At 37.3% G+C, this 25,322-nt stretch overlaps 1 protein-coding gene across 1 annotated transcript in view; it reads left to right on the top strand.

Moving 5' to 3' along the window:
• Stag2 (stromal antigen 2) overlaps nt 1-1,253 on the top strand; it is a 133,670-nt gene extending 132,417 nt beyond the window's left edge. Inside the window, 1 exon segment of the mRNA XM_041639915.1 lies at nt 349-1,253. Coding sequence (XP_041495849.1) covers nt 349-372 — 24 coding nt within the window. The 3' untranslated portion in view covers nt 373-1,253.
• Nucleotides 1,254-25,322: the final 24,069 nt, after the last annotated feature.

The raw sequence follows: 25,322 nt of genomic DNA on the forward strand, positions 1-25,322 counted from the left end.
AAAATCTGTCTTATAATAAATACAGAATAATCTTACCTATGGTAAATGTGATCAAAATGGTAAAACTGGAATTTGAATTCCTTAATACCTGGTTCCAAGATTCTATAATTATAAATGGCGTGTTCCTCAAAGCACTTAATATTTATAAATACATCAGGCTACTTTAAACAGATTTATTTTATTATTTATTAATAATAATTTTATTTTTGTAATTATGGGTCTGAAAAGACATTATCAGAGTTGTCTTATTAATATTTTATTTAATATAACAATTATAAAGTATAATATTTACATATTTTATAAGAGATAAATGACTATTTTAACGAATTTTTTTCCCTCTCTCATTAGGTTCTTGGGGTGTCAATGTTTTAATACCAGTACACATTTAAATCTGTGGTGAAGTCATTTTCTAAGTGGAAGAGGAAATTTATTGACGTGTGGTAGATACAGTGAAATTCTGTGCAGATTTTTCTCTAAGGAGAATATAACATGCTTATGCTTACCAAGATGAAGTGCATTGAGGGCAGTTTTGTTTGCCTGAAAAAAGTAAAGGACAAGTAAACAATTTGATGATAAGCTACAGTTTTTCTTAGAAAGTAAATATTTTATTTATGCGCTGTTAGTTGGCTTTTAAATGAATTATTTCATGCTTTTTTAAAAAATTATATAACAATCTGAAGAAGTATTTGGTACAGATAAGAATCTTCTCACATTTATTTACTGGTTGTACTAAATAATGATGACCTCTGCTGGATTTCTGTTTACATCCATGAAACAAAAGTTAAGGATGGATTTATTCCCTGACCCCGAAATTGTAGGATAGAATTGTTTTTAGCATTCATAATTTAAATGCTTAAAACATCAATCAACAAAACTTTGTTTTAAATGTTGTAATTGTGGAAAAAAGTTAAACTTATAAGCAGAACTTTTACAATTTTTTCATCTAAAATGTATTTTAAGATATTTTTAAAATCCAAGAGCTTCTGTATACTTTTCAGAAATACCCAGATGCAGTGTACTGCCAGAAGGTATCCAGTCTCAAACATGCTTATCCCATATCAGCCCTGAAATTTTGCTTGTCCTTTAAGATTAAAATGTAATGTTGTGATATTACTTCCAGTAGTGCCACTGTATTTTGTCTCCAAATAAAAGAAGCTTATTGTAGTATGTTTACAGAAAAATTCTAAACAAAAATTATACAGCTTATTAGAGTGTGGGAATAGGGATCTAAATTTTAAATAAAATTATATATATATATATATATATAAATTGGTGCTGATTTTATAATTGCGCAGTTTGTTTAGTTTTTTTCTTACTTTTAAATTCCAACTTAAAATTATGAGGTTTCAGAAATATATTGAAAGTTTAACAATGTTTAAAGAGAGAAAAGCATGAATATTCATGCTTTAAAATGATTTTTAAATTTGTATTTTATATTGTTTTATCTATCTGTCTTTGCAAGCAGTCTTCAGGTTAAAGATACTTCTAACAGGTTACAGTACATTTCCTCTGTATGTAAATTAGATGGGATAATAGAATTCATAACCCATAATATTCTTTGAAAGCTAAGCTTTAAACTTCATTTTATGTCCTTTCACAAATGAATTAGTTTAAAACAGAAAGTGGCCACTTGCCATTTTGACATCAACTCATTTTGCGAGGCTTAGGCAGCTAGACATCGTTTAAAACAAAATATTAACTTATATTACATGTATATCTTTTGTCAGTCGTCTCTCAGTTCTTGAGGTATATTATTTTAATCATTCCATGCCTTAATATGCTTGCAATACAAGAATATCTTCAAATGTGTGAATACCAAAAGGCTTCTGGTTTTTCGAGTCAGGAAATCAACATGCGTTGGGCTGTGGTAGCCAAAAAACCATAGGTTAGCTGAAAGATCACAAAATACACTTAATTTTATTAATTCATGGTTAACGAATAAAACCAGACTTGTCTAACATACTTTCCATCTACAAACATTGTTATGTGCAGATGTATTGCATATGTTCTTTTACACACCACTGCATTTCCTAGAACTGCTGAGAGGACTGTATATATGATTTTAAACCTAAGTTGACTTTTGTTCTCACTCTTGAAAGGAATACTTCTTTGTGAAAGCAGTTCTTACAGCTTTGTTTTCAACCAGCTAAAAATGTTTTATATATTACTCTAACCTGTTGTCCTCCACATTCTATTGTCCTAATTGTACTGTTTTCTGATTTGTATTTATGTCTTGAGACAGTAACTTTTTGAATAAAAATAAACCTACAGTATGTTGTATGCTTTATCTCTTGTAATCAGAAGGGGAGGGTAATTCTAAATGCTTTACAAATTATATCTATTATCACACGTTGATGTGCGTGAGTGGGGCTATTTATAGAACACATCACCAGATTATATTTCTAATAAATCACGTATGTTTTAAATGTGACTAAATCCCTAGTTGGGTTGTTTGAAATAGAAACCTGTAACTATTATTGCTTTCGTTTTTATCTAGTATACGTTAAACAGACTTTGAAATGCTTGCATTGTTATTCAGGATATGTTTTAATTCCTATTGTGCCTGATGTGTGAAAATTTTTTCCCCTCACAGTTAAATGTAAAAAATAAAGTCATTAAGTTTGGAATAAGTGCTAGGACAAAAATCTAGCAACAATTCCTGTTTTAAAGAAATCTATTTTGGATAATGGGCTCATGATGTGGCAGTACAAGTCAGCTTTTGAAAAAGAATTTATTATTGAAAATTGTGTCTTCTTTGTGAAAATTTGCATTGTATTTTAAAAGTTATTACTATCAGTGTACATTGTTCATTTTCATTGATTTGTAAATCATACAAGGAGTCTTGTATCGTCAGTGCTTCTTAACTAAACTTAGACAATAGTAGGTAATATTGCTCGCTATTGTTTTAAGGAATTTATATGTAATGATTTACAAACTGTCATGACACAAGACACGTTATTTTGCCCCACTTCCTTATTTTTACAGATCAGGAGGTGAAAAAATGAGTCACAGCAAAATTAGCAAATCCTAAGGATGAGCGGGTAATAAGTGATTGGGCTGGTATTTAGACCCAGAAGATCAAGCTGTGTTTTATATCACATACTGTTGAAACTGATTTTGAAGTATGTGCAACCAGGTGTGCTGGGTAATGCCTGCTTCTAATCCCAGCATTTCAGCTGCTGAGGCAGGCGGTCACTGCAAGTTCAAGAACATCCTGGCCTACATAGCAGGTTTCAGGCTTAAACTGGAAAACACACACACAAAATCACATAAAGGTAAAATGGCATAGAATTCATTGTGTCCTTCATGGTGGTTCTTTAAGGAGTCTACTTATCTATAAAACTGAATAGTGTGAGTAAACATTGCCTTTATTTAATATGCTCTTCAGCTGGCTTCTATAACTGATACAGTATAAACATGAACACTGAGCTTTCAAAAGGTACTTATAATAGTTTTAAAAGTTGGGATACTGGAATAAAAAGGCTAATTTAAGAGCGATTTCTTTAGTGTCTTCCCACAAAGGGAAATTGGAAAAAAATCATAGGGTAGGCCAACAAGATGGCTTAGTGAGTGAAGACCATTGCAGCCAAGCCTGATAACGTAGGTTTGACCTGAACCCACATGGTAGACGGACAGAATAAACTCTCCAAGTGTTCTCTGATTGACACATAGGTATATGGATGCATGCAAGCATAAACACAGTAAATAAATTTAAAATTTTTAAGGGAGTACCTGTTCAGATAGATTGTTATGGTCGCTGTAATGATTCAGCAAAAGTGAATCACTAAAGCATAAGGCGGTAGAATTGGTTTTGACATTTTTTTACAGTTCTTAGGAGTTAGAATGCAGGTGTAATGCTTTTTACAAAGTGAATCAAGAATATCGTGCAGGGTGTTATTGGAGGCTCTCATTGTAAATGTGCTCAGGAAGACTTTTTGTAAGACAGTTGACTTTCGTCTAACATTTTATCATGAAAACTTTAGAACATACAACAATGTTGGAAAAAGTTAATAATTAACACATTTTGTACTTGGCATTAGTACAGATCCACCTTCAAAAGTGGTCTCTGTATTTCAAAGCAAGTGGCAAACGTGTACATTCCCTCCCAGATACTACTGTAGCCTATGTGTCATTAAGTACTTAGTACTTGATTTTTATTTGGCACAAAATTTTATGTGATGAATTTGCAAAGTAGGTTCTCATTTACTGTTTTGACAAATGCTTAAAGTGTTTGTCCAAAGTCCCTACTAAAGATTGAGCATCACTATCAATTCAGAAGCATCCCTTTATACAGGTAGCATCTGTTAGGTTTTTTCTTCATCGTAGATTAGATTTAGTTACAATCTGGTGTGCTAATTGTAACATTTCAAGGGCTATTCAAGTAACCATTGAGTTGTTTCACCACATAAGAGGCATTAGCAATATTAACAGATGTCATACAAATGAACTAATGAACAAGACATTTGTTGTACTAGCCATAAGTCCACCTGCTCCTACAATAGGGCAGTCTCTTGATTTAAATTCGCTCTGATGCAGACTCTTCGGCATGCAGAGCCTGGAACTGCCACTGCCTTCTCCTTGCCCCGCTGCAAGTGGGGCAAGTGGGGTCTGTGCTCCAGCTTGTCTCAGCTCCAGCCCTTGTTGCATTTGCTGATACTCCTAGCACTTCTGTGGCATCTGCCAGGCTAGGCACCGACTGGGCTGAGGCAATGTGCCTTCCACCACAGCCACCTAACAAAGCTCTGCCCCAGCTGCCTTCTAGCCCCAGCTGCATTTGTTTTGGGTCCAAACTGGTGCATGGAGTGGAGCGGAACTCAGGGAAGCAGGCTTGCTGCTCTGCAACCATTGAAGGGGCCCCACTTAAATTATCTTTTAGGAAATTTGGGCGTTGCCAATCTGGCTACTTCCTGCTGGGCGGGAACGCTGCATTCTTAGGGGTATTAACTGCAATTTACTGCCATTTTCCATTCTTGCTGGGAGCGGGTGGCGGCAATGGGGGGGGGGGCGGAGGCTCCACCTCCCCACCGAGCTGGAAGGTGAAGGCACAGCCGCCCAGACCCTTTCAGGGTGGGGTGGATTTCGTCCCTGCCAGTTGCCCCAGGCTGGGACAGAGGTCCAGGCCAACAGGCCTTGTCGTGGTAGTGCTGCGCTTCTGCGCCCTAAGGCCCGCGCTGAAAGCCTGCAGGCCTAGCATTCTTGCCTCCTAGGTCCGTTCTGGCCTCCTAGGTCCTCGAGGCAGATCCCGGGGTTTGCACACTTGGGAGCACCTCAGCACCCGCTGCCTAGAGCCGCTTGGCCTTGGAGCCTCCGCTCACACTCCACTGCAACATTTCAGGAGGTCTCTGGGATTCAAACCACTTGAATATCGAATAAATCCTTAGGCTCTCATCATCTGTGGAGACAAAAACAGAACCTTTCCTTTCCAAAACATCAAATTCTTAAGCCCATATTTTTAAAGTCAAGATACCTTTCTTAGCAGTTCCTAGAATCAAATGTCTTTCTCCAGTCCAGAACACAAAAGACAACACAAGCAACATATCATACATCTGTACACATTTATCTTTTTAAGCTATATATATTCTATCTTTTCCCAATACATACTTCCCCTCCAGCCGGGGACAACCCTGTTCGTTTACCCCTTTCTCGGTTGACTTCCACTTCCTGCCAAACTGAGCGAAGGACGTCAGGATTAACATATATACCCCAATCTACCCTCACCTTCTGAGGGCGACCTCTCAGCGTTCCCTAGTTCCCGATATCTCGGCCGGGACCTCCAATTGCTGATACCTCGGTGGAGACCTCCAATTGCCGATATCTCGGTAGTGACCTCCAGTTGCTGTGCACCGCGCCTCTGTGTCTGTGCTCTGTACGCTGGCACCCAGTTTGCGAGCTTTGGGCAAGGGAGCTGGAGGCTAAAATACACAGACACACACAGACAGACAGCGACAAGGGTCATCCCTGAATTCCCCAAGAATGCCCTCTTTATTGTGTTCAGGGGCAGATTATATAGAGATAGCCACACCCCAGCCAAACCCACCAGAAACCACTCTCCTGGCATCAGGAACTCCTGAAGGTCTCGTGCTCAGAGCAGCTGTAGGTACTCAGATCAGGGGATTACAAGAAATTCAGGATTTGGGATCTCACTACTCCCAACACATGGTAGGGGTTTCTCCATCATTACTGAAACAAACTTAGTTTTTAAACAATTTATCTTTAAACTATAGACAAAGAAGCTGTGATAATGTAGTAATTTGATAGACACCTTTTCAAAATGTAATAGACTCTGTTGTTTCCTGTGACTCTGGACTTGAACTGGCTTTGTAGCTGCCTCTGGCCTTGAACTCCTGATCCTCTTTTCTTTGTCTTCAGTGTTCTGGGATTAAGGACATTTGACACCATAGTCACTTAAAACGCAATGGATTCCTAAATACAAAAGTCATCTGTGAATTTGACATTCTGCATGTCATCTGCAATTTGACATTCATTGCATGCATGTATTTAGTCAATCTAGGCACAGTTGCCTAGATGGCCCATAATTCAGTATAGACACATGAGGGATCACAGAAGAACCCAGAAGAATCTTCCAACTTTGCTATGTTCAAGAGTACTTTTCAACATAGCAATAGATAACTGTAAGCAACTAAAACCAATACATTGATCCACTGTGCTGTGTAATATTTTTAAAGTTTTCTACTTATTTCTATGTGGCAAACTGTCCAATTCACATTTTTAAAAGTAGCATATCTGATAGTATGAGTAATGAAAAATTTTAAAAATCAGACAATGTTTTCCAGTAATTTAATTTTTAAAAAGCACTCTCCCTGGGTTCCATAGTTTTGGTAAATCTAAAAACTTCCATCAATTTCAGCTACTTACAATGGTTTGTGGAATCACTTCAAGTTTTGTTTAGATCTATAGAAACAAATCAATAAAGTCTGTTGTCTTGACGTTTGTTTAAATGATAATCACACAAACTTAGACTCCCTTGCTTGTCTTTTTGCTTTTGTATAGTCAGTTACCTTTGTTGTTAACTAAATTTGGATGGAGCATGATTTATTATGGCTTTTGTGGATGCTTTAGGAGTTTTTAAAAATTATTTATTTATTATATATACAACATTCCTTCCATGTGTGCTTGCATGCCAGAAGAGGGCACCAGATCTCATTACAGATGGCCGTGAGCCACCATGTGGTTGCTGGGAATTGAACTCAGGACCTCTGGAAGAGCAGTCAGTGCTCTTAACCTCTGAGCCATCTCTCCAGCCTGCTTTAGGAGTTTTTACTCCTCATGAAATTCTGTACTAGAAAAGTTGACATTTGTATGTTACTTCATTTTCATAAGCTACAAAAGATATCCAAGTAAGACATTTTTTTTCCTTAAAACACTCCTTGTGTTATAATTAAATAATTAAAAATTAAGCACTGTTACTAAAGGTTTTTCATTTTTGCAAATGCAAATGCAAAAAACAGTTGTAAGGAAAATAATAAAAGGTTATCAACTTTTAATTTTATTTTTCATTTAATTAAAAGAATAGTTTCCTTTGCCAGACATGGTGGACATCCCTATATCTCAACCAGGAGGTTGGCAACTTTGCATCGTAGAACAGTCTAAGCTATAATACATGATCCTTTTTCCAAAATTAAGAATTCAGTTAACAAAGAGTTCTGATTATCTGTTTATCTGGTCACTGAACGTTGGCTGTATACTTATATTAACCACTTATTTCTTAGTTAACTTTTAAATATCTGAATAATTATGTTTATACAAAAATACAGAGCTGTCATTATCATCTTTGAAGATTATACCATACCTCCACAATATATGCATCTAGTTGTCTGTTGTAGATTAAAAGGAAGGCTAACTTTATTAGTTCCTTTTAGTTGGTGTGAAAAAATGCCATGAGCAAAAGCGACTTATGGAAGAAAGAGCTTATTTTGGCTGCTGATTCCACAGGGGAATTACATAATGGTGGGGAAGGCACAGCAGCAGGCGACTGGAGCACAAAGCTGGGAGATGACATCTTTATCCACATGCAGGAAGAGAGAGTGAACTGAAAATGGCGTGAGGTTATAAACTCTCAAAGCCTACTGTCAGTGACATGCTCCATCTTCTAAAGTCTGCATAACCTTCCCTAACAGTGCTGCCACCTGGGGACCAAGTGTTCAAAGATGTCTACCTATGGGGGGGTGGGCATTTCTCATTTCTGGTCAAACCACCAGACCAGCTACATGCAATAAAATGTCCTGGTTTAGATTCTAGTTCTAGAACAAGGAAAAGTCACTCGTGGGAAAACTGGTGAATGCTAAGTACGTAGTCTCCTTAATAGTAATATTAGCAATGTTGGGTTCTTAGTTTTAAAAAATGTGCCATGGAACCAGAAGTTCTTAAATTTGGGCAAAACTGTGCAAAGGTATATGAGAATTCTCTATAGTGTCTTACTTTTTTTTTTTAAATTTAAAGTCATTCCAAATAAAAAGCAAAACACCCAGACTGAAGAAAACTTAAATGCCAGAATTTGAAGGTAGACTAGTAAGCATTTGTAATGAAACATTGTTCTCAGGACAAGGTAGAACCAAAAAGAGAATGATGAGCTGTGTGCAAGGACTATTAGAAACATGCACTGGAAAGGAGGATGATGGAGCATAAAGGAAAGCATAGAAACAGGGTGGAATGAATCACTTCAGGATACTAAATTTTGGAAAATGATCTTAGTACAAACACATATTACAATGAAATAGCACTGTTCAAATACAAACTCATTCTCTAGCACAGGTTATCCTTTAATCTTTAGCCATTTGCGTATTTAGTTCACATGGAGTTCACGTCAGCCATCTTTGATGGGAATTACAATGAACCTTATGTGCCTTTCTCTCTACAAACATGAACTGTGGCTTTTTCTTTGTTGACACATTTCATTGTTTTAAAAACAGCATTTAAAAATTAAATAGCTTCAAAAACAAGTTTTCTTGTGTCAAATATATAGCTTGTGCACAGCAAAGGAAACAATCAACAAAATTAAAAATCAATCTGCAAAGCAAGAGGGAAAACACCATATATCTTATAAGGGATGCTATGATCTTTACATTCCCCTCCCCAACCAGTTTTATATTGAAACATATGCCCCAGAGTAATAGTATGAGGTCAGAAGTTTTGGAGGAAGTGGTTAGCTTATGAAGGAAGGGCCATAATGAAAAATATTAGTTGTCCATATGAAAGGGACCAATGGGAGTTTGTTTGCCCATGCAGTATCTGTCACCTATGAGAAATAGACTCTCACTAAACACATCTGTCCATGCCTTGATCTTGGAACAGTGGCTCTAGAACTATGACAAATACATTTCTGGTTGTTCAGAAATCATGCAGTCTAATGTATTTTATTTTGATGCCCAGAACTGACTGAAATAATATTTCAAAATATACAAATGTGACCAGATGTGGTGGCGTGCACCTTTAAATCCCAGCATTGGGGAGACAGAGGCAGGCAGATCCCTGTGAGTTCGAGGCCAGCCAGGGCTACATATATATATATATATATATATATATATATATATATATATAAAGACCCCCATCACAAACAAACAAAAAAAACCCAAAAAACAAAATATAGAAGTGTGGAGAGCCAACTTGACCATGAGTTGTGACTGCCATGCTTTCCCTGGTTTAATTCTGGTCTGTCTGTAGATAAATAAAAGTATTAGACTAGCATGTGGAGTTTTACAATTGGACCTTAGAACCAGGGATATGTCTTATGTCTTTGTTGTTAACTTGGCATAAAACCAAAGGTTTCAAGTTGAATTCAAACCACCTTTGTTCAAGTCGTTATACAACCCCACTTCCTCTGACCTGAATTTTAAGTATCCAGTGGTCTTGCTACTATCCTGGACTGTGGTTCTGTCAGTAAGTCTCCAATAAACTGTATTCTCTGCAATCCTGAATCTATGTAAATCTTCCATTGGTCTCGCTGTATCTGACAGTCAATCTTTTTATATCTTATTTTTCCATTATAATAAAGAACATGTACAGTAAAGTAATAGAAAAAACAAATATCACTTAAATATAGGCAAAGGAATTAAATAGACTCTCTGAGAAGACTAATGACCAAGAAGTCTATGTAAAAATGTACATCGTCACTAAATAAGGTAAATGCAAATAAAAAAAAAACCCACAAGGTATTTCTTCACACTCACTATGGTGGCTCTTATCTATAAGACAAAAGATAAAAGTATTGGAAATGATGATGTGGAGGAAAGAGTATCGTTGTAAATTTTTGAAGGAAATATACATTAGTATGGCCATTATAGAAAACATTGCAGAGGTGTAGTGGCATTTTAATTGTATTTTAATAAATAAAGCTTGCCTGAAGATCTTAGAGTAAAATAGCCCCAGTGGTTAGTCTTATAGACCAGGTAATAGTAATGCATACCCTTAATCCCAGTAACAACACTAGTTGCCATAGAAACCGGGTTGTGCATGCCTTTATTCCAATTGGTGCACACCTAATCCTAGCCCTTGAGAGGGTTATAAAATGGGAGGAAACAGCTCTCTGCCATCGTCGCATTCTGAGATTCTTGGAGGCAGGATGGCCATTTTCAGACGTAGGTCGAGGTAAGTGCCAATGGCTGGCTGCTTTACTTTTCGGATCTTAAGGTTGAATGCCAGTTTCTCTCTCTGAGTTTCTATTGATCTTGCTTCACAAAGGTGACTCAAAAATTAAAAATAGAAATTTCATATGTTCCAGCCATACTCATGTCTCAGTATATATGCAGACAAACTTGAACCAGGATCTTTAAGAGATATGTGTACCTTATATTCATTGTAGCATTACTCATAATAACCAAGACATGGGAGGAATACAAATGTATACTAAATGATGACCAGGAAAGAAAATTTATGATACATATGTACAATGGAGGAAGGAAATTCTACCACTGTTAGCAACACAGATAAATGTAGACAGATATTACATTAAGTGAAATGAGCCAGACAAAGACAAATACATACTTTTAATATCATTTATATGATGAGAGTTGTTTCTTTTTTAAAAAAAAATTCAACTCAGAGAACAAGACAGCATGGTGATAAAACACCAGGAGGTTAAAGGGTATAGAGATTTAGTTTTGCAGTATAAACAAATATTGGAGTTCTACTATACACTATAATATCTGTAGCTCTCTTTATTATATACAACGTATCATATCATTTAAATTTTCTAAGGATAGAGCTTGCCTTGGTGTTCTATTGCTATGAAGAGACACCATGGCTATGGCAAGATACACTAAGACAAGGCATAAACCCTCATGTCAAGGATGAGTGAAGCCACCCAGTAAGAGGGAAAGGGTGCCAAGAGCAGGGAAAAGAGTCACAGACACCCCCACTCCCACTGTTAGGAGTCCCACAAGAACACCAGTGAAGTAATAAGGGCAGCGGGGCTGCATCCCCAGCACCCCGGCTGCCTGCTCAGCTAGCTTATGCCCCGAAATAACAACACACAAACTGTATTCATTTAAACACTGCTTGGCCCATTCTCTTCTAGGCTAATTTTCACATATTAATTTAGCCCATTTCTAATAATCTGTGTGTAGCACCCCAAGGTGCGCTTACCAGGGAGATTCTAGCCTAGTCCATCCTGGGTCGGAGCTTCATCCCAGGAGCGGGGCATGGCGTCTCTCTCAGGCGTCTGCTCCAGAGAGCAGAGCGGTCGAGACTGAGCTCACTTCCTCTTCCTCCCAGCGTTCTGTTCTGCCTACTCCTCCCACCTATCTTCCAACCAATAAAATGGGCCAGGGCAGTTCCTTTATTAGCCAATGACCTTCCTCTATCATTTCCCCTTTATCAGTTTAAACAAAAAAAAAGGCTTTAACATAGCAAAATTACATATAACAAAACAGTTATCAAGTAAAAGTTACAATAATCTTTATCATAACTAAGGAAAACTATAACTATAACTAACTATTCTTAACTCCATCAAAGACTCCAGAAAGATATAATATTACCTAAGTAAACAAGAACTAAGAAACTTCAAACTCTAGAAATGAAAAAAACATCTCGCTGCCTGGACAGTCACCCAAAGTTCTTTTGTACCGTTGGGGCATCCATCTTCAGCCTTCAGGCCCATGGTATCCAGCAGACATTTCCATAAAGCAGGAAAATTCAAAGTCAGTTCAGTCACTATCTGTTGTGTCCTGCAGCATGTCTCGCAGACTCTTTCAAAATGAATCAGGAACCCCGAAAGATCATCTCACCTTAGGCAAGTTCAGTAGTCCTCTCTCTGCAGGTTCTCTGTGTCCAGTTTGTGCAATAGTCCAGGCAAGAGCAGTTTCTTGCCCAAATGGCTATCAAACTCCATAAGGTGCCTCTTCGATGCCCATCTTCCTCTTGAAGTACATTGGTGCTGCCAGGAGCAGAGTGTCTCATTGTCATGAAAAGTCCTAAGTTATTAAAACATTAAATGTCCTATTCTGTAATCTTTGAAAGGCATGAAGAATGTCTATCTAAAATATATCTCTATATATCTAGAAAATCTAACTAACATGACTACAAGTTTTACTATTATCGATGATTATCCATTAACAACCTATATTTCTTAATTATACAGTACATATTTAAATGAACTACACAATCACAATACCTTAATCAAAATCAGAAACATTTATATATAACAAATCGACCTTAAATCTCTATCAATAAAGCAAAATCTATACTAATGTAAATTATTCATATCTATATCATATCCCCCTTTAAATGTAAAAGGACGTTTATAAACCCTATTTGGGAACATGGGCGCAGTTATTTCTCTCCAAACTGCTTCCTGCGGAATGGGGGCGTCGTTAATTACGTCTTTCATGGTATAACCTGTGTGCTAGTTTCATCTCAGTTGGCAGTTGAGCGAAGCAATTTTCTGAAGGTGTTCACACCAACCCTTCAGAAGGGCGTGGTCTATCATACCATATTGGGATAAATGCAATCCACAAGGTCTGATCCTCTGTGAAAACAAAAGAAGAATCTCTTTTCCAAAATATCATATCCTTAGATCCAAATTCTGAAATCATACCCTCATGATATCCGTTCTGGTTCCACTTGGCAGCCCATATAATGAAATGTCTCTTTGTACTTAGCTCCTTCACAGTCAAAAATTTTAAAGAAAACACAATGTACATAATCCAGACTCTCTGTGAATTTTTTATTTTTACGTGGCTTATTTTTTTTATTTCTTTTAATCTCTTAACTATCTGTACTCTGCCTCTTTAAAGACTTTACTTTTACTTTTTTAAACCATTAACTTTATTCTCTATATTCTTTTTCTTCTCTCTCCCAAGCCTACATACATTCATCCACAGTGTGACTCATTTAGTGGTCTGAATCTGTCCTATTGTGAATCTGTAATTTTTTACTATCCAGGGGCACTTTTGATTTGCGCCTTTAAATCATTAGGTGCTTAAGAATCTAACCTGTGACATTTCTAGGTTAACTTTTTGCTTTTTGAGCGTATATCTTTGACCTGGAATATCTCTGTAGACCAGGCTGTCTTTGAACTCTCAGAGATCTGCCTGTCTCTGCCTCTCAGGCAGTGGGATTAAAGGTGTTTGCTACTACACCTTGAACTCACAGAGATCTGTTTGTCTCTGCCTTTTAGGCACTGGGATTAAAGGCGTGTGCTACCACACACAACAACTCTCTTCCTTTTTTTTTGTTTTTTACTTTAAGAACTTCAACTTTTAGTCTGTATATATTTTTAACACACTTTAAAACATTTAGAAATTTTCTCTGTCTTTGAATCTCTCTTTACTGTATATCTCTCTTTTTCCGACCACACGAGTCTTTAATTTACCAAGCAATATCAATAGGATTAAAGGCGTGACTTTGCCAGCTAGATCCAGTCCATTCCTTAGCTTTCCAGCCTCATGGCGGATATATAGGCTGTAGCTATGTTTACTGCAACAACTGTATGGCATTTCAAGGTCCCTGCCAGCAAGTGAGCTACAACAGACAACAGTCAAGTCCTCTCTCGGTAGCCAGCCCTCCTCCCTCAAACAGTCAGAGTTTGCTCTGGCAGGATGGCCCAGAAAGCCGGCATTTTTAAACAACACAGGTTTTTTTTCCTGCTGCTGCTGAAAACCGAAAAGCATGCGTTCAGCTTTTTATCAACACCGTTTAAGTGTTTCGTGGCAGGACCTCTTAATGAGCTGCAGGCTTTGCAGCTAAAGCTGAGTCAGGAAGCCTCTCTTAGATGAGGCGCTTGCTTGCCTCTAGCAAGCAGAGTATTACCGAGAAATTGTTGCTACCAAGAAACCAGGCACAATGCTTTTATTTTGTTGTAGAATTACTTCCCAAGCTGTCTTAGGTTTTATGTGGAAGCAGTTGTCCACGTGGGCGCCATATGAAGTAATAAGGGCGGCGGGGCTGCATCCCCAGCACACCAGGCTACACAACTATAACATACATGGAGAGGACCTAGCTTAGACCCATACAGGCTCCCTCATTGCAGCTTCAGTCTCTGCAAGCCCTATGAACTCTACATCCAGATCTGTAGGCAGCAAGAAGAGAGACTCGGTTTGGCATGACCTTTAGAAACTTCAAAATCCAAATAGTGCCACTTCTTGGTGACCAAGCTTATAAATCTATATGCCTATGAGAGCCATTCTTATTCAAACAACTACAGATTTTTCATTCATTGTTCTTAATATGTGCACATATACATGTGCATATCCCAAGATGAATCATAATAATAAAAGGGACAATAAGCTTTAAAAGATGATAGAAATGTATCTGGTCTTGATACTCATGATGCTTTTGTGAATGTACACTGATCTCCAAATACATCAAGGTGTAGATATTAGTATCTACTTTAGGATTTTTGTTTTGAAGTGCTCGAGATGACCAAGGCCATCATGGATATTAAACAAGCTTCAAGCTTTCTATCCTAAGTTACTTCCATAGCCTATATTTTAAAAAGTATATAATACAAAAAGTATGCTTTGGTTATGGACTTCATTCCTCTGAGTCTGTAAATGATGGCAGGGTCTTAGATCACAACTTGGATGTTTGAGAGATTACTAATATGTAACAAGTCGTAGACCATTCCATCACCTTGACTACTTTCCAGTGGAGCATTGTTAACTCACTTTCTCTTTGGTAGACTTTGGTATAGTGGGAGGTGGATTAGTAAAATTCTTTTTTTAAGTAGTAAATGGTACCTGGATAAACTTAAAACAAAACAAACAGCAAAAACAAGAAAATCCACAATACAAAACCAGTTCACAAAAAGGAACTATTAAATGTTACATGGTATCTAAAAGGATGAATATAGCTCAACTTCTGAATAAATTGAATTAGAATCAGAAAGCTAACACAGAATTTGAACCAGTGGTTCTCAACTTTCCTAATGTTCTGATCCTTTAATACAGTTCATGTTGTGGTGACCCCAAACATAAAATTACTTTCATTGCTACTTCATAATTGTAATTTCGCTACTATTATGAATTGTAATATAAATCTTTGATATACAGGATATCTGATATATCACACCAAAGAGGCTGAGACCCACAGGTTGAGAACCACTGACCTAGGCATCATTCTCTTTTAACTTTTTAAAATTATCTTTGCATTTCCTTTTCTATGGAATGACTTTCTTTGCTTTTCTTTGAATAAAGGAAGCCAATTATCTTATTCCATGACCTAATAAAAAATTTCTAGGATAGTAAATTGAATTAGCTAAAGTCCAGTCAGGTTCTCCATCAACTACAAAAATGGGGCCAGAGTCACATAGTACACATGTAGCACTTATCTATAAAGGAAAAAGTGTAGAGCTAAGAAAATCAAGAAATACTATGTAGATATCTTAAAGGCATCTTTTCTATTGCTGTCATAAATGACAGAAAACAACATAGAGAAAAATGGCATTATTTGGCTTATAATTCCAAATTAGAGTTAATAGCTTAGAGAAGTCAAGGCAGGAACTCAAGTAGCTAGTCACATTACATCCTATAGCCAAGAGTAAAGAGTTAAAAAATAAATAAATCTTTGCTTGCTTGCTAGTGTTAATGCTTAACTGGTTTCTCTATCTTTGTACTGTCTTGGATCTCCTACCCAGAGAATGGTGCCATCTGCAGTGGTCTGAGTCAATTAATAATCAAGACAGTCACCCTAGACATACCTACAGACCAGCCTGATCTAGATAATTCCTTGATGTAGGTGAGTCTTCTTTCTATGTGTTGCTTTCATTGATTAATTAATAAAGAAACTGCTTGGCCTGATAGGTCAGAACATAGGTGGGTGGAGTAGACAGAACAGAATGCTGGGAAGAATGGAAGTGAGAAAGATGCTATAGCTCTCCTCTCCAAGATGGACGCAGGTTAAGATCCTTCCTGGTAAGCCACCACCTTGTGGTGCTACATAGATTACTAGAAATGTATTAATCAAGATGTGAGAATTAGCCAGTAAGAGGCTAGAAGCTAATGGGCCAAACAGTGTTTAAATGAATACAATTTGTGTGTTGTTATTTTGGGGTATAAGCTAGCCAGCCGTGCAGGAGCTGGGCGGGAAGGCAACCTGCCACTCCCACCAGAATTCCTCAACTGAGACTCTTTCCAGGTGATCCTATGCAAGTTGGTATTTAAAATGAATGGTTTTAGTTTGGTTTCTATAGCTGTGCTAAAGCAACATGACCCAAAGCAACTTGGAGAAGTAAGGGTTTATTTGGGCTTCCATAAGGGTGAGAGTTGATTACCATCAGAGCAGGAAAATGTGGCAGCAGGGAAGTATGGGGGATTAGAGCCATTATCTAAGAGTTTACATCTTGAACCACAAGCAGAAAACAGGGAGAGAGAACTGGGAATGTCATTTGGCTTTCAAACCTCAAAGCCCTCCCCACTAGTGACATACTTCCTCCAGCAAGATCTCCTAATCCTCCCTAACAACACCACCAACTGAGGACCAAATATTTAAATATTCAAATGCCCCTGTGAGGTGGGCATTGCCATTTAAACCACCACATTAATCATCACAGTTAACTATTATAAAATATGGTGATAATTAGGGGAAAAGAAAGAGAGATTTTATTGGATTGTGAAATTTACATATCCAAACGATATGACACTAAATATGCTCTTAGGTTCTACCCATCAGATATTGAGAATTCCTATTTAATATTGACTACTTACTCCATGCATGGGTTCAGCTATGTATATGGACAGCAAAAAAGAAATATGGCCTTAGATTTCACTTGAGATAAGGAAATGGGCCAATGAGAAAGAATACTAATATTTCAAGGGACTACAGATTATCAGGCATTAAAGTCCATCAGTCCATCTCTATACTTAAAACCTACTATTTATCTTTTCTTCCAAGGTCCATTTTATTAATGACACAACTACATATTTATGCTTGTTTTACCTCATCTAGTATGAAGGCAGATAATATTCATATTTTCATGGACATATACTGATCTCAAAATGATATATATATATATATATATATATATATATATATATATATATATTAAATACGTACAGCTTTTTGTTTTAATCATATCCCAGAAAAGTAGCTTTTTGTTTGTTTGTTTTGTTTTTTGAGACAGGGTTTCTCTGTCTGAGCCTGTCCTGGAACTAGCTCTTGTAGACCAGGCTGACCTCAAACTCACAGAGATCCACTTGCCTTTGTCTCCAGAATGCTGTGATCAGAAGAGTAGTTTAAAGACTGTTTCAAATATGATAATTCATATCCACAAGGTGGATTTTGTTTTGTTTTTGTTTTCTTTGTTTTATGGTACTGAGTGTGGAATCCAGGGCATCACACATGCTAAGTGCATTTTCTTGGGAAAATGCTTAAAATGCCAACTGATGGGTGTAGTGAGAGGAGGCCACTTGTTGGTTCCCAGCCACCTGGCTAGCTTAGACCTGAAATAATCACACAGAAACTGTACCAATTAAATCACTGCTTAGCTCATTAGCTCTAGATTCTTATTAGCTAATCTCTTACATATTAATTTAACCCATCTCCATTAATCACTGTATCTTCACGTGGCAGTGGTTTACCAACAAAGTTTCAGCATGTCTGTTTCTGGTGGTGGCTCCATAGCATTCAGCTTAGGTTTCCCCACCTAGCTCTGTTCCCCTATAGCTCTGCTTAGATCCAAAGCACTTCCTTTATTCATTAACCAATAAAAGCAACACACAGACAGAAGGACGTCCCACACCAAATGGGTATTGGCCAGGAAGTTACTTGAAGAAATGCATACTGTGAGTCTCTAGAGTCATTTAACCATGAATGAGCCTGAATCTCTTAAATGAAGATTGACCATCATATCAAGCATGGATTGGAAAACAAATGCCAGGCTTTGTCTTAATCTTTCACCAGAATTTTACAAGGAAGTTGTGTTGCTTTCAACATTCATTGTTAGTTGCACATTGTTTTCAACATGGTTGTTTTCAGCAGTGATATTAAACTTAATTACCATAAGACACAGACAGACAGACACACACACACAGAGTATTCTGTATCAGGAGGATAGATGGGTCACAAGGGAGATATAGGAAATATAATTTAAGATTTAAGCAGTGCATACAGCTTAGTGTGTAAAAGTTGATTACAAGGTGAGTTCAGGGTATAATAAGATAGATTACATTGTTTTTCTTAAAGGTAAGTTTAATTTAGACAAACTGTGTACACAGGGCATTATAATTAACTTGGTTAAAAGGTTAGGTAAAAGTTTAATTTGTGAAGGCGGGGTACAAGAGGCACTTCCCAGAAAATCATTACCACATTATACAACAGTTACCTAATTAAGGCCAGTATCTTCAGAGCCTCTTGCACCTATAGGTGAACTGAGATATACAATGTCACTGTCCCTGGTCATTTTTGTGTAATTTATTCCACAGATAACTTTCGCACATGCACCATATGCTTTCTGCAATTGAGATTGTACTGAAGAAAATAGGAACCTCACAATACTCCAGTTGTCAGAAAAGCCAGTCATCTGTGTAGTCTCACCCTCCCACCGACAAAATAGCAAAGTCTGGTATGTAGATGGTGTTCCATGGTTTCGTTAAAAGATACAGTGAGGCCATCAGGATTTACATTAACATATTTCAGAGTGATGAGATCAGGTTTACTATATGAAAAAAGCTGGGTAAAGGCAGGTAAAATATATGGGTCATAGTTCTATCCTGTGACACTGTAAGTTAATAGGTTACAAAAATGAGCTACAAAACAAGAAACTATGAACAGTGCACCATGCAGAGGCCTGATATTACTGCATCACACAGTTTCCACTCTAATCTATGATATTTCCAGCCCCCAGCCCAACTTGCTGGATAACTCTGTGAGGATGAAATATATAAAGCCACTGTTCTTCTCAGCTGCTCAAAACAGTCAGAGGATGGGAATGACCTGGAGGTGAAGTTTTCTGGGATTGATTGTTACAAACTTATCCAGATAAACTTTCCCTTCTAAGAAATACATTCATGAGAAATAGCGAATTTGTGGAGTTTTATTGTTGGTTTGAGCATCAACCAAACACATATTTATTATCTGTTTAACTGATTTTGTTTTTATAAAATTAGGTGGTAGTTACAGATAGTAGACCATACACTAGAGGTAAACTTTTGAGCTCAGTGTGGTAGCACACCCTGTAATCCTAACACTCAGGAAGCAGAGGAAGAAGTATTACCACAAGTTCAACACCTGCTTGGTATTCATACCAAGTTCCAGGCCAGATATAGTAACATAGTAAGATCCTATCTCAAAAGATAAAAAGAAATTTATAAGAAAAGAAATTTTAAGATTATGAAGAAATAAATCCTGTGGTACAATGGTCTTGTACCCTGTAAAGATTTGTTGCTTGTATTGGTTTATAAAACTCTGATTGGTAAGTAGCAGGCAGGAAGTAGAGGCAGGGAAACCAGAACAGGAGAATTCTGGGAAGAGGAAAGGCTCAATCTGCAGTCATCACTCAGATACAGAGGAAGCAAGATGAGAATGCCTCACTGATAAAAGGTACCAAACCATGTGGCTAACACAAACAGGAATTATGGGTTAACGTAAGATATAAGAGTTAATAAGAAGCCTGAGGTAAAAGGCCAACCAGTTTATAATTAATGTAGATCTCTGTGTGTTTCTTTGGGACTGAATGGCTGCCAGACTGAGCGGGACAGAAGCCTCTGTCAACAAATAAATGCATTGCTTACTTAGAGAAAACTTTGATAGAATTCAATCAAAGTTGTATCCTTTATAATGGACCTCAATCCAATGATTGTATGTGATAAGAAAATAACAAGCTCTGAGGGGGGACCAAAAGATCTGAGTACCTAAGATCTTTTCTGACTGCCATGTTTTTAGTACACATTTTTTTATTTGCTAAAAATAATACATTATTTTTATAACTGTAGTTCATATAAATAAGGATCTCCTTGGGCTCTCCTATAGCATTCTTTTACAAGACAAGCAGTCTCCTGTAGAAATCTCTTACTAACAGCAAGTATTGACTGCCAGAACATCTATCTTCTGTAGTCCACAGTTATTCATTTTTAGGTCTCATTAATTGTATTTCTATGCAATATTAGAAAATTGGTTCTGATCCAAATTTGTTCTGGTTCAACAATTTACCTTCCAGGAATGTTTGACAACTAAAGTATTGGGTTTTTAAACTTCAGCTATTTTGTTCTTTCTATATTTAATTTGGGTCCTTTTGACATTTTCTATGTCACTTTTCATAGTTTCCTATTTTCTTCAGATTTCATCATGCCTATTTTAAATTCTATTATAGTAAGTATATTTATAACTAGTCCCTAGTCTGTATCTAGTTAAGAATTCCAATGTCTGAAATATCTGAAGGTCATTTCTTGTTGTTGGTTATTGCTACTGCATCTTCCTTTCAGAATCAAGTTTTCTTGAGTGCTAGAATCAGCTTTGACCATGTGTTTCTCACTATATTCAAGCAACATTTTGAAGGATACTTTGGGGTCAAGGATAAAGGTATATTCATCTGAAAAGGTCATACAGTTGTTTATGGTAGACACTCAAAGGCACCAGAGATGTGGCGTTGCTTTACTCTCAGCTCAAGGCTTACAGTTTTCCAAACATCTCAAAGAATCCCACCCAGACTCTACCCATATGTGATGACTCTCTCTATTTGGTTCTCCCTTTTCCTGAAGGTATAATATTTGGAGATTTTATTCAGGGGTGACTCTCCTATAAGTGGGAACTCTAGCTTTGACTTCTAGCCTCTTGTCAATTGTGAATTATTCTTAATGAAAATCAAAAAGGAACTATTTTTTAAAATCCTCAGAAAAGGTAATTTAGATCTATTTGACTTTCTGGTAAATAGTTATCTTGTGGGCTCAGCAGATAAAAGCCTTGCCACATAAACCTATCATCCTGAGTTGAATCCCCAGATCCCGTGGTGTAAAGAAAGAAGGGACTCCAGAAAATTGTCCTCTGATTTCTACACACATACTATGGCATGTATCTAAACACACACACACACACACACAGACACACACGCACACACACACACGCGCGCGCGCGCACACACACACACACACACAAAAGTAGTTACCTTGTAATATTGTCTTACTCAGTCTTGTCAGGACTTTCATTCTTTTAAGATGATGGATGTCTTTGCAGGCAGAAAAGATGGCTGAGTGGTTAGGAACACTTCTTGCTCTTACAAGATACCTGAGTTCTGTTCCCAGCACCCACATACTAGCTAATAACTGCCTATAACTACAGTTCCATGGGATCCATTTAATTCTTCTCATCTCCATAGGTGTAAGGTTCACATATATACACTCAACACTCTGAAACACAAAACAGTCACACTCATTAAAATAATAAGACTTTTTAAAAGATGGTGATTTTTATGTTTTAGTCAACTTTTTTTAGTTTAATAGGAGTGTCTGAATAAGCTAACCCTCAGTTACTAGAATCGGGAAGCTCGTATTTAATTCAGTCTCTACTACTTAACATGAACACCATTCCTTCATTCTGTTCCTAGTTCAATTCATCATTTCCTCTGTGTGATCAGTCAAATTGGGCAAGACATTTCTCTAAAGAATAAGCAGTAGTTATAAAACATGACAGAGTTCCCTAGGGCAAAAAGTTCTACAAAAACATAAGGCAATCTTATTTGAACTATGCAAAATGAATTTTGCAACAAATTATATTACAAAAGAGAACTTAGTTCATCAATCTAAAGGCATTTCATTCACTTTCCATCAAGAAGAAAGGAGAGATATTTGCTTTGCATATAAGAAATTGAAAGATCCATTCAGGGCCCAATCAAACCTTTTTGCCATAGAGGAGTAGTTGACATTAAGTCAAAGTTATATTTCCACAGTCTAAGTTTGGTGCTTGTAGTTTGTCAAGCATATCTTTTTCAACTTTTATTAACAAAAATTTCAAATATTTTAGGCTTTACAACTTATCATAGACACCTTTTTCATGTTCTGTCTAAACAGCTGATTTCAGTGTCTGAGCACATACATACACACACACACACACACACACACACACACACACACACACATATATATATATATATATATATATATATATATATATATATATATCAGTGGTAGAGCTATATGCTCATATGGTAGAACCTACCATGTTCAAAGCCTTGAGTTCAATACTCAATGCCACACACAAAAATCAAATCAAAACAAAACTAAATGAAAGATTCTATGTGATTAAAAAACTAACCCTCCTGATTAAAGGTATCTACAATGTGCTAGTCACTGTTCAAGTCAGAGACTTGAAAGTAAGCAATGGCCTCTTCTCATGTAATCAATGGCCAAGTCCTAAAAAATTCCACTCCAAAAATACATCCTCAATTTATCTAATTTGCTCAGTCTCTTATGACACCTAGCATCCTCTCTGAAGTTCTCATTGCCTCTTGCTTAAATCAGCCATGGTGGACTCTGAGTTCCCTTTCACACTTGCCTTTCAATTATCCCTTTTTCTTCATGAAATCAGACTCATGTCTCTAAAATGTCACACTATTGATGTCTGTCTGCTTAAAACTTCTATTGCCTTTAAGATAAAGTCCAGATTACAGTTCTGTCATGTTCTCCCAGAGACCCATGTGGCCTTCATTTGGCACTATTAGGAGATAGTGGAAATCATTAAAAGATGGGGATTAGTGGAGGTTTTCGGTTACTTGGGTACATGACCTCAAAGGAACTAGTGGTAATATAGTACCTTTTCTCTTCTTCCTGATCTGGTCATGATGTGAGCACTTGCTCCATCAACCAACACACTACAACAACCACTATGATGTACTGACTTGATGCAAATCCACAAGAAACAGATTGATTGAAATCTTGAAAACTGTGAGACAAAATAAACCTTTTCTCATCTTAAGATGTGATAGGAAGTATCTGGAAAGACAGCTAAATTTAAGGGACACTTGAGTGGGTAGGATGGACACCTAATATAGTAGAAACCTCCTAAAATATATACATATGTGAAGGTAATCTAAATGAAATCAACAAATAATAGAGACAGAGTTGCATCTGGCCATCTGTTGTCACCAAACTAAGCTTCTGATACTGGGACATTTAACTGAGTTGTTGTCTAAAGGGGTCCCATAGGAATTCCCAAACAACCTAGGATGTTGCCACGGCTATAGGTTGCTTTCCCCAAAGTGACAACAAGGCCCCATTGCTGAAGACATAACCTATACAGCCCATTGAACATAGAGAGGCTGAGCTGCTACCTAAATAGATCCTTCACTCCAGTATCTTTGTTAAAGGAAGGTACTCTGCAGAGTGTCAAAAGAAAAATAAACATCAAGGCAGCCACAAAGCCCTTATCTACAACGATATACTACCTGCCAAATATGCTAGGGCAATGGTGAAACAAAACTTGTGGGAGTCACTTCTCTCACTGGAATGTGAGCACCATAATGACCAGGAGAATATCTGGTTGGTCCAGTGCCCAGCTTATGGCATGGTGAAACGTTTGTCAAGGAATGACTGAAGGCGTGAATGAATAGAAGACCTCTAGTTCCTGCAATCAGGATTGTCCTGATGCTAGTGAATTTTTCTATTTTTCTGGGGTGTAACTTGCATCATCTTACTGTCTTCTTACTTGGCAAGCAGCTTATTTTGTAGATAAACACTTAAGGCAGAGAAGACAACTGAAGGGGTTGGACCTGTTGAACCTGATGGATTAGTGATATTGCCTGTGTAGTTAAAGTTTGTTTATCTTAACTTACCATTGGCAGCAGAGCCTTGCTATATTGCACAGGCTGACCTTTAATTTACCATGTAGGCCAGATCGAACAGGAACATGCGATCCTCCTCTGCCTCTTGGGTGCTGAGATTATGGGCATCCACAACCACACCTGGTTGTAGACTGGTTTTTAAATTTTTTTTTTATGTGTATAGGTGTTTTTTTCTGTCTGTATGTCTGTGCACCACTTGCATGCCTGGTGCCTGTGGAGTCCAGAAGAGGGTATAAGATCCCCTGAAACCGTAGTTTCACATGGTTGTGAGTCCCCATGTGGCTTCTTGGAATCAAATCTGGATCCTATGGAAGAGCAGCAGTGTTCTTAACTCCTGAGACATCTCTTCAGTCACAAAGCTGTTTCACTCTTAAATAGATTTTCCATGTGTTGCATTGGCTGACCTTAAACTGCTGGAATCAAGTGATTCTTCCATTTTAAAATAGCTCCTGCTGGTCCAGTGAGATGATTCAGTAGATAAAGGCAACTACTACTGATCCTGATGATCAGAGTTCAGCCCCAGAGCCCCACATGTTTGCGGGAGCTAACTGACTTCTACAAGTTGTCTTCTGAGCTCCACACATATGCTGAGTCACATGTGCCCTACATAAATAAATAAATAAATAAATAAATAAATAAATAATCACGGTAAGAATGGATCCTGCTTAAGTGGGACTATCTACATATACTGCTGTACCCAGGTTAAAGATTTATTTTTCTTCAAATTGTAATTACAATTTTCTGTTCTATCTATCTATCTATCTATCTATCTATCTATCTATCTATCTATCTATCTATGTATCAATCTATCTATCTACATGACACAGGATCTCATGTAGCCCAGGCTGGTCCTGATCCCAGTAAATAGCTGATAATAGCTTTGATCTTCTAAGCCCCCCGTGTCTACCTTCCAAGTGCAGGGATTACAGGCATGGACCACTGTGTCTGGCTAAATTCAGGGATTGAGAGGAAACCCAGGGCTTTTGTGCATGTGGGGCTAGCACACTGAGCTATATTTCCAAAGTCTTGCAGTTTTTCTTTATATCAATTTTTTCTTTTTTTTAAATGAAAGATAATTTCCATGAGGATTGGTGCCATG

The sequence above is a fragment of the Microtus oregoni genome, unplaced genomic scaffold (genome assembly GCF_018167655.1).
Source record: "Microtus oregoni isolate MIOR12 unplaced genomic scaffold, Mior012 000061F_ref0000440, whole genome shotgun sequence".
NCBI lineage: Eukaryota > Metazoa > Chordata > Mammalia > Rodentia > Cricetidae > Microtus > Microtus oregoni.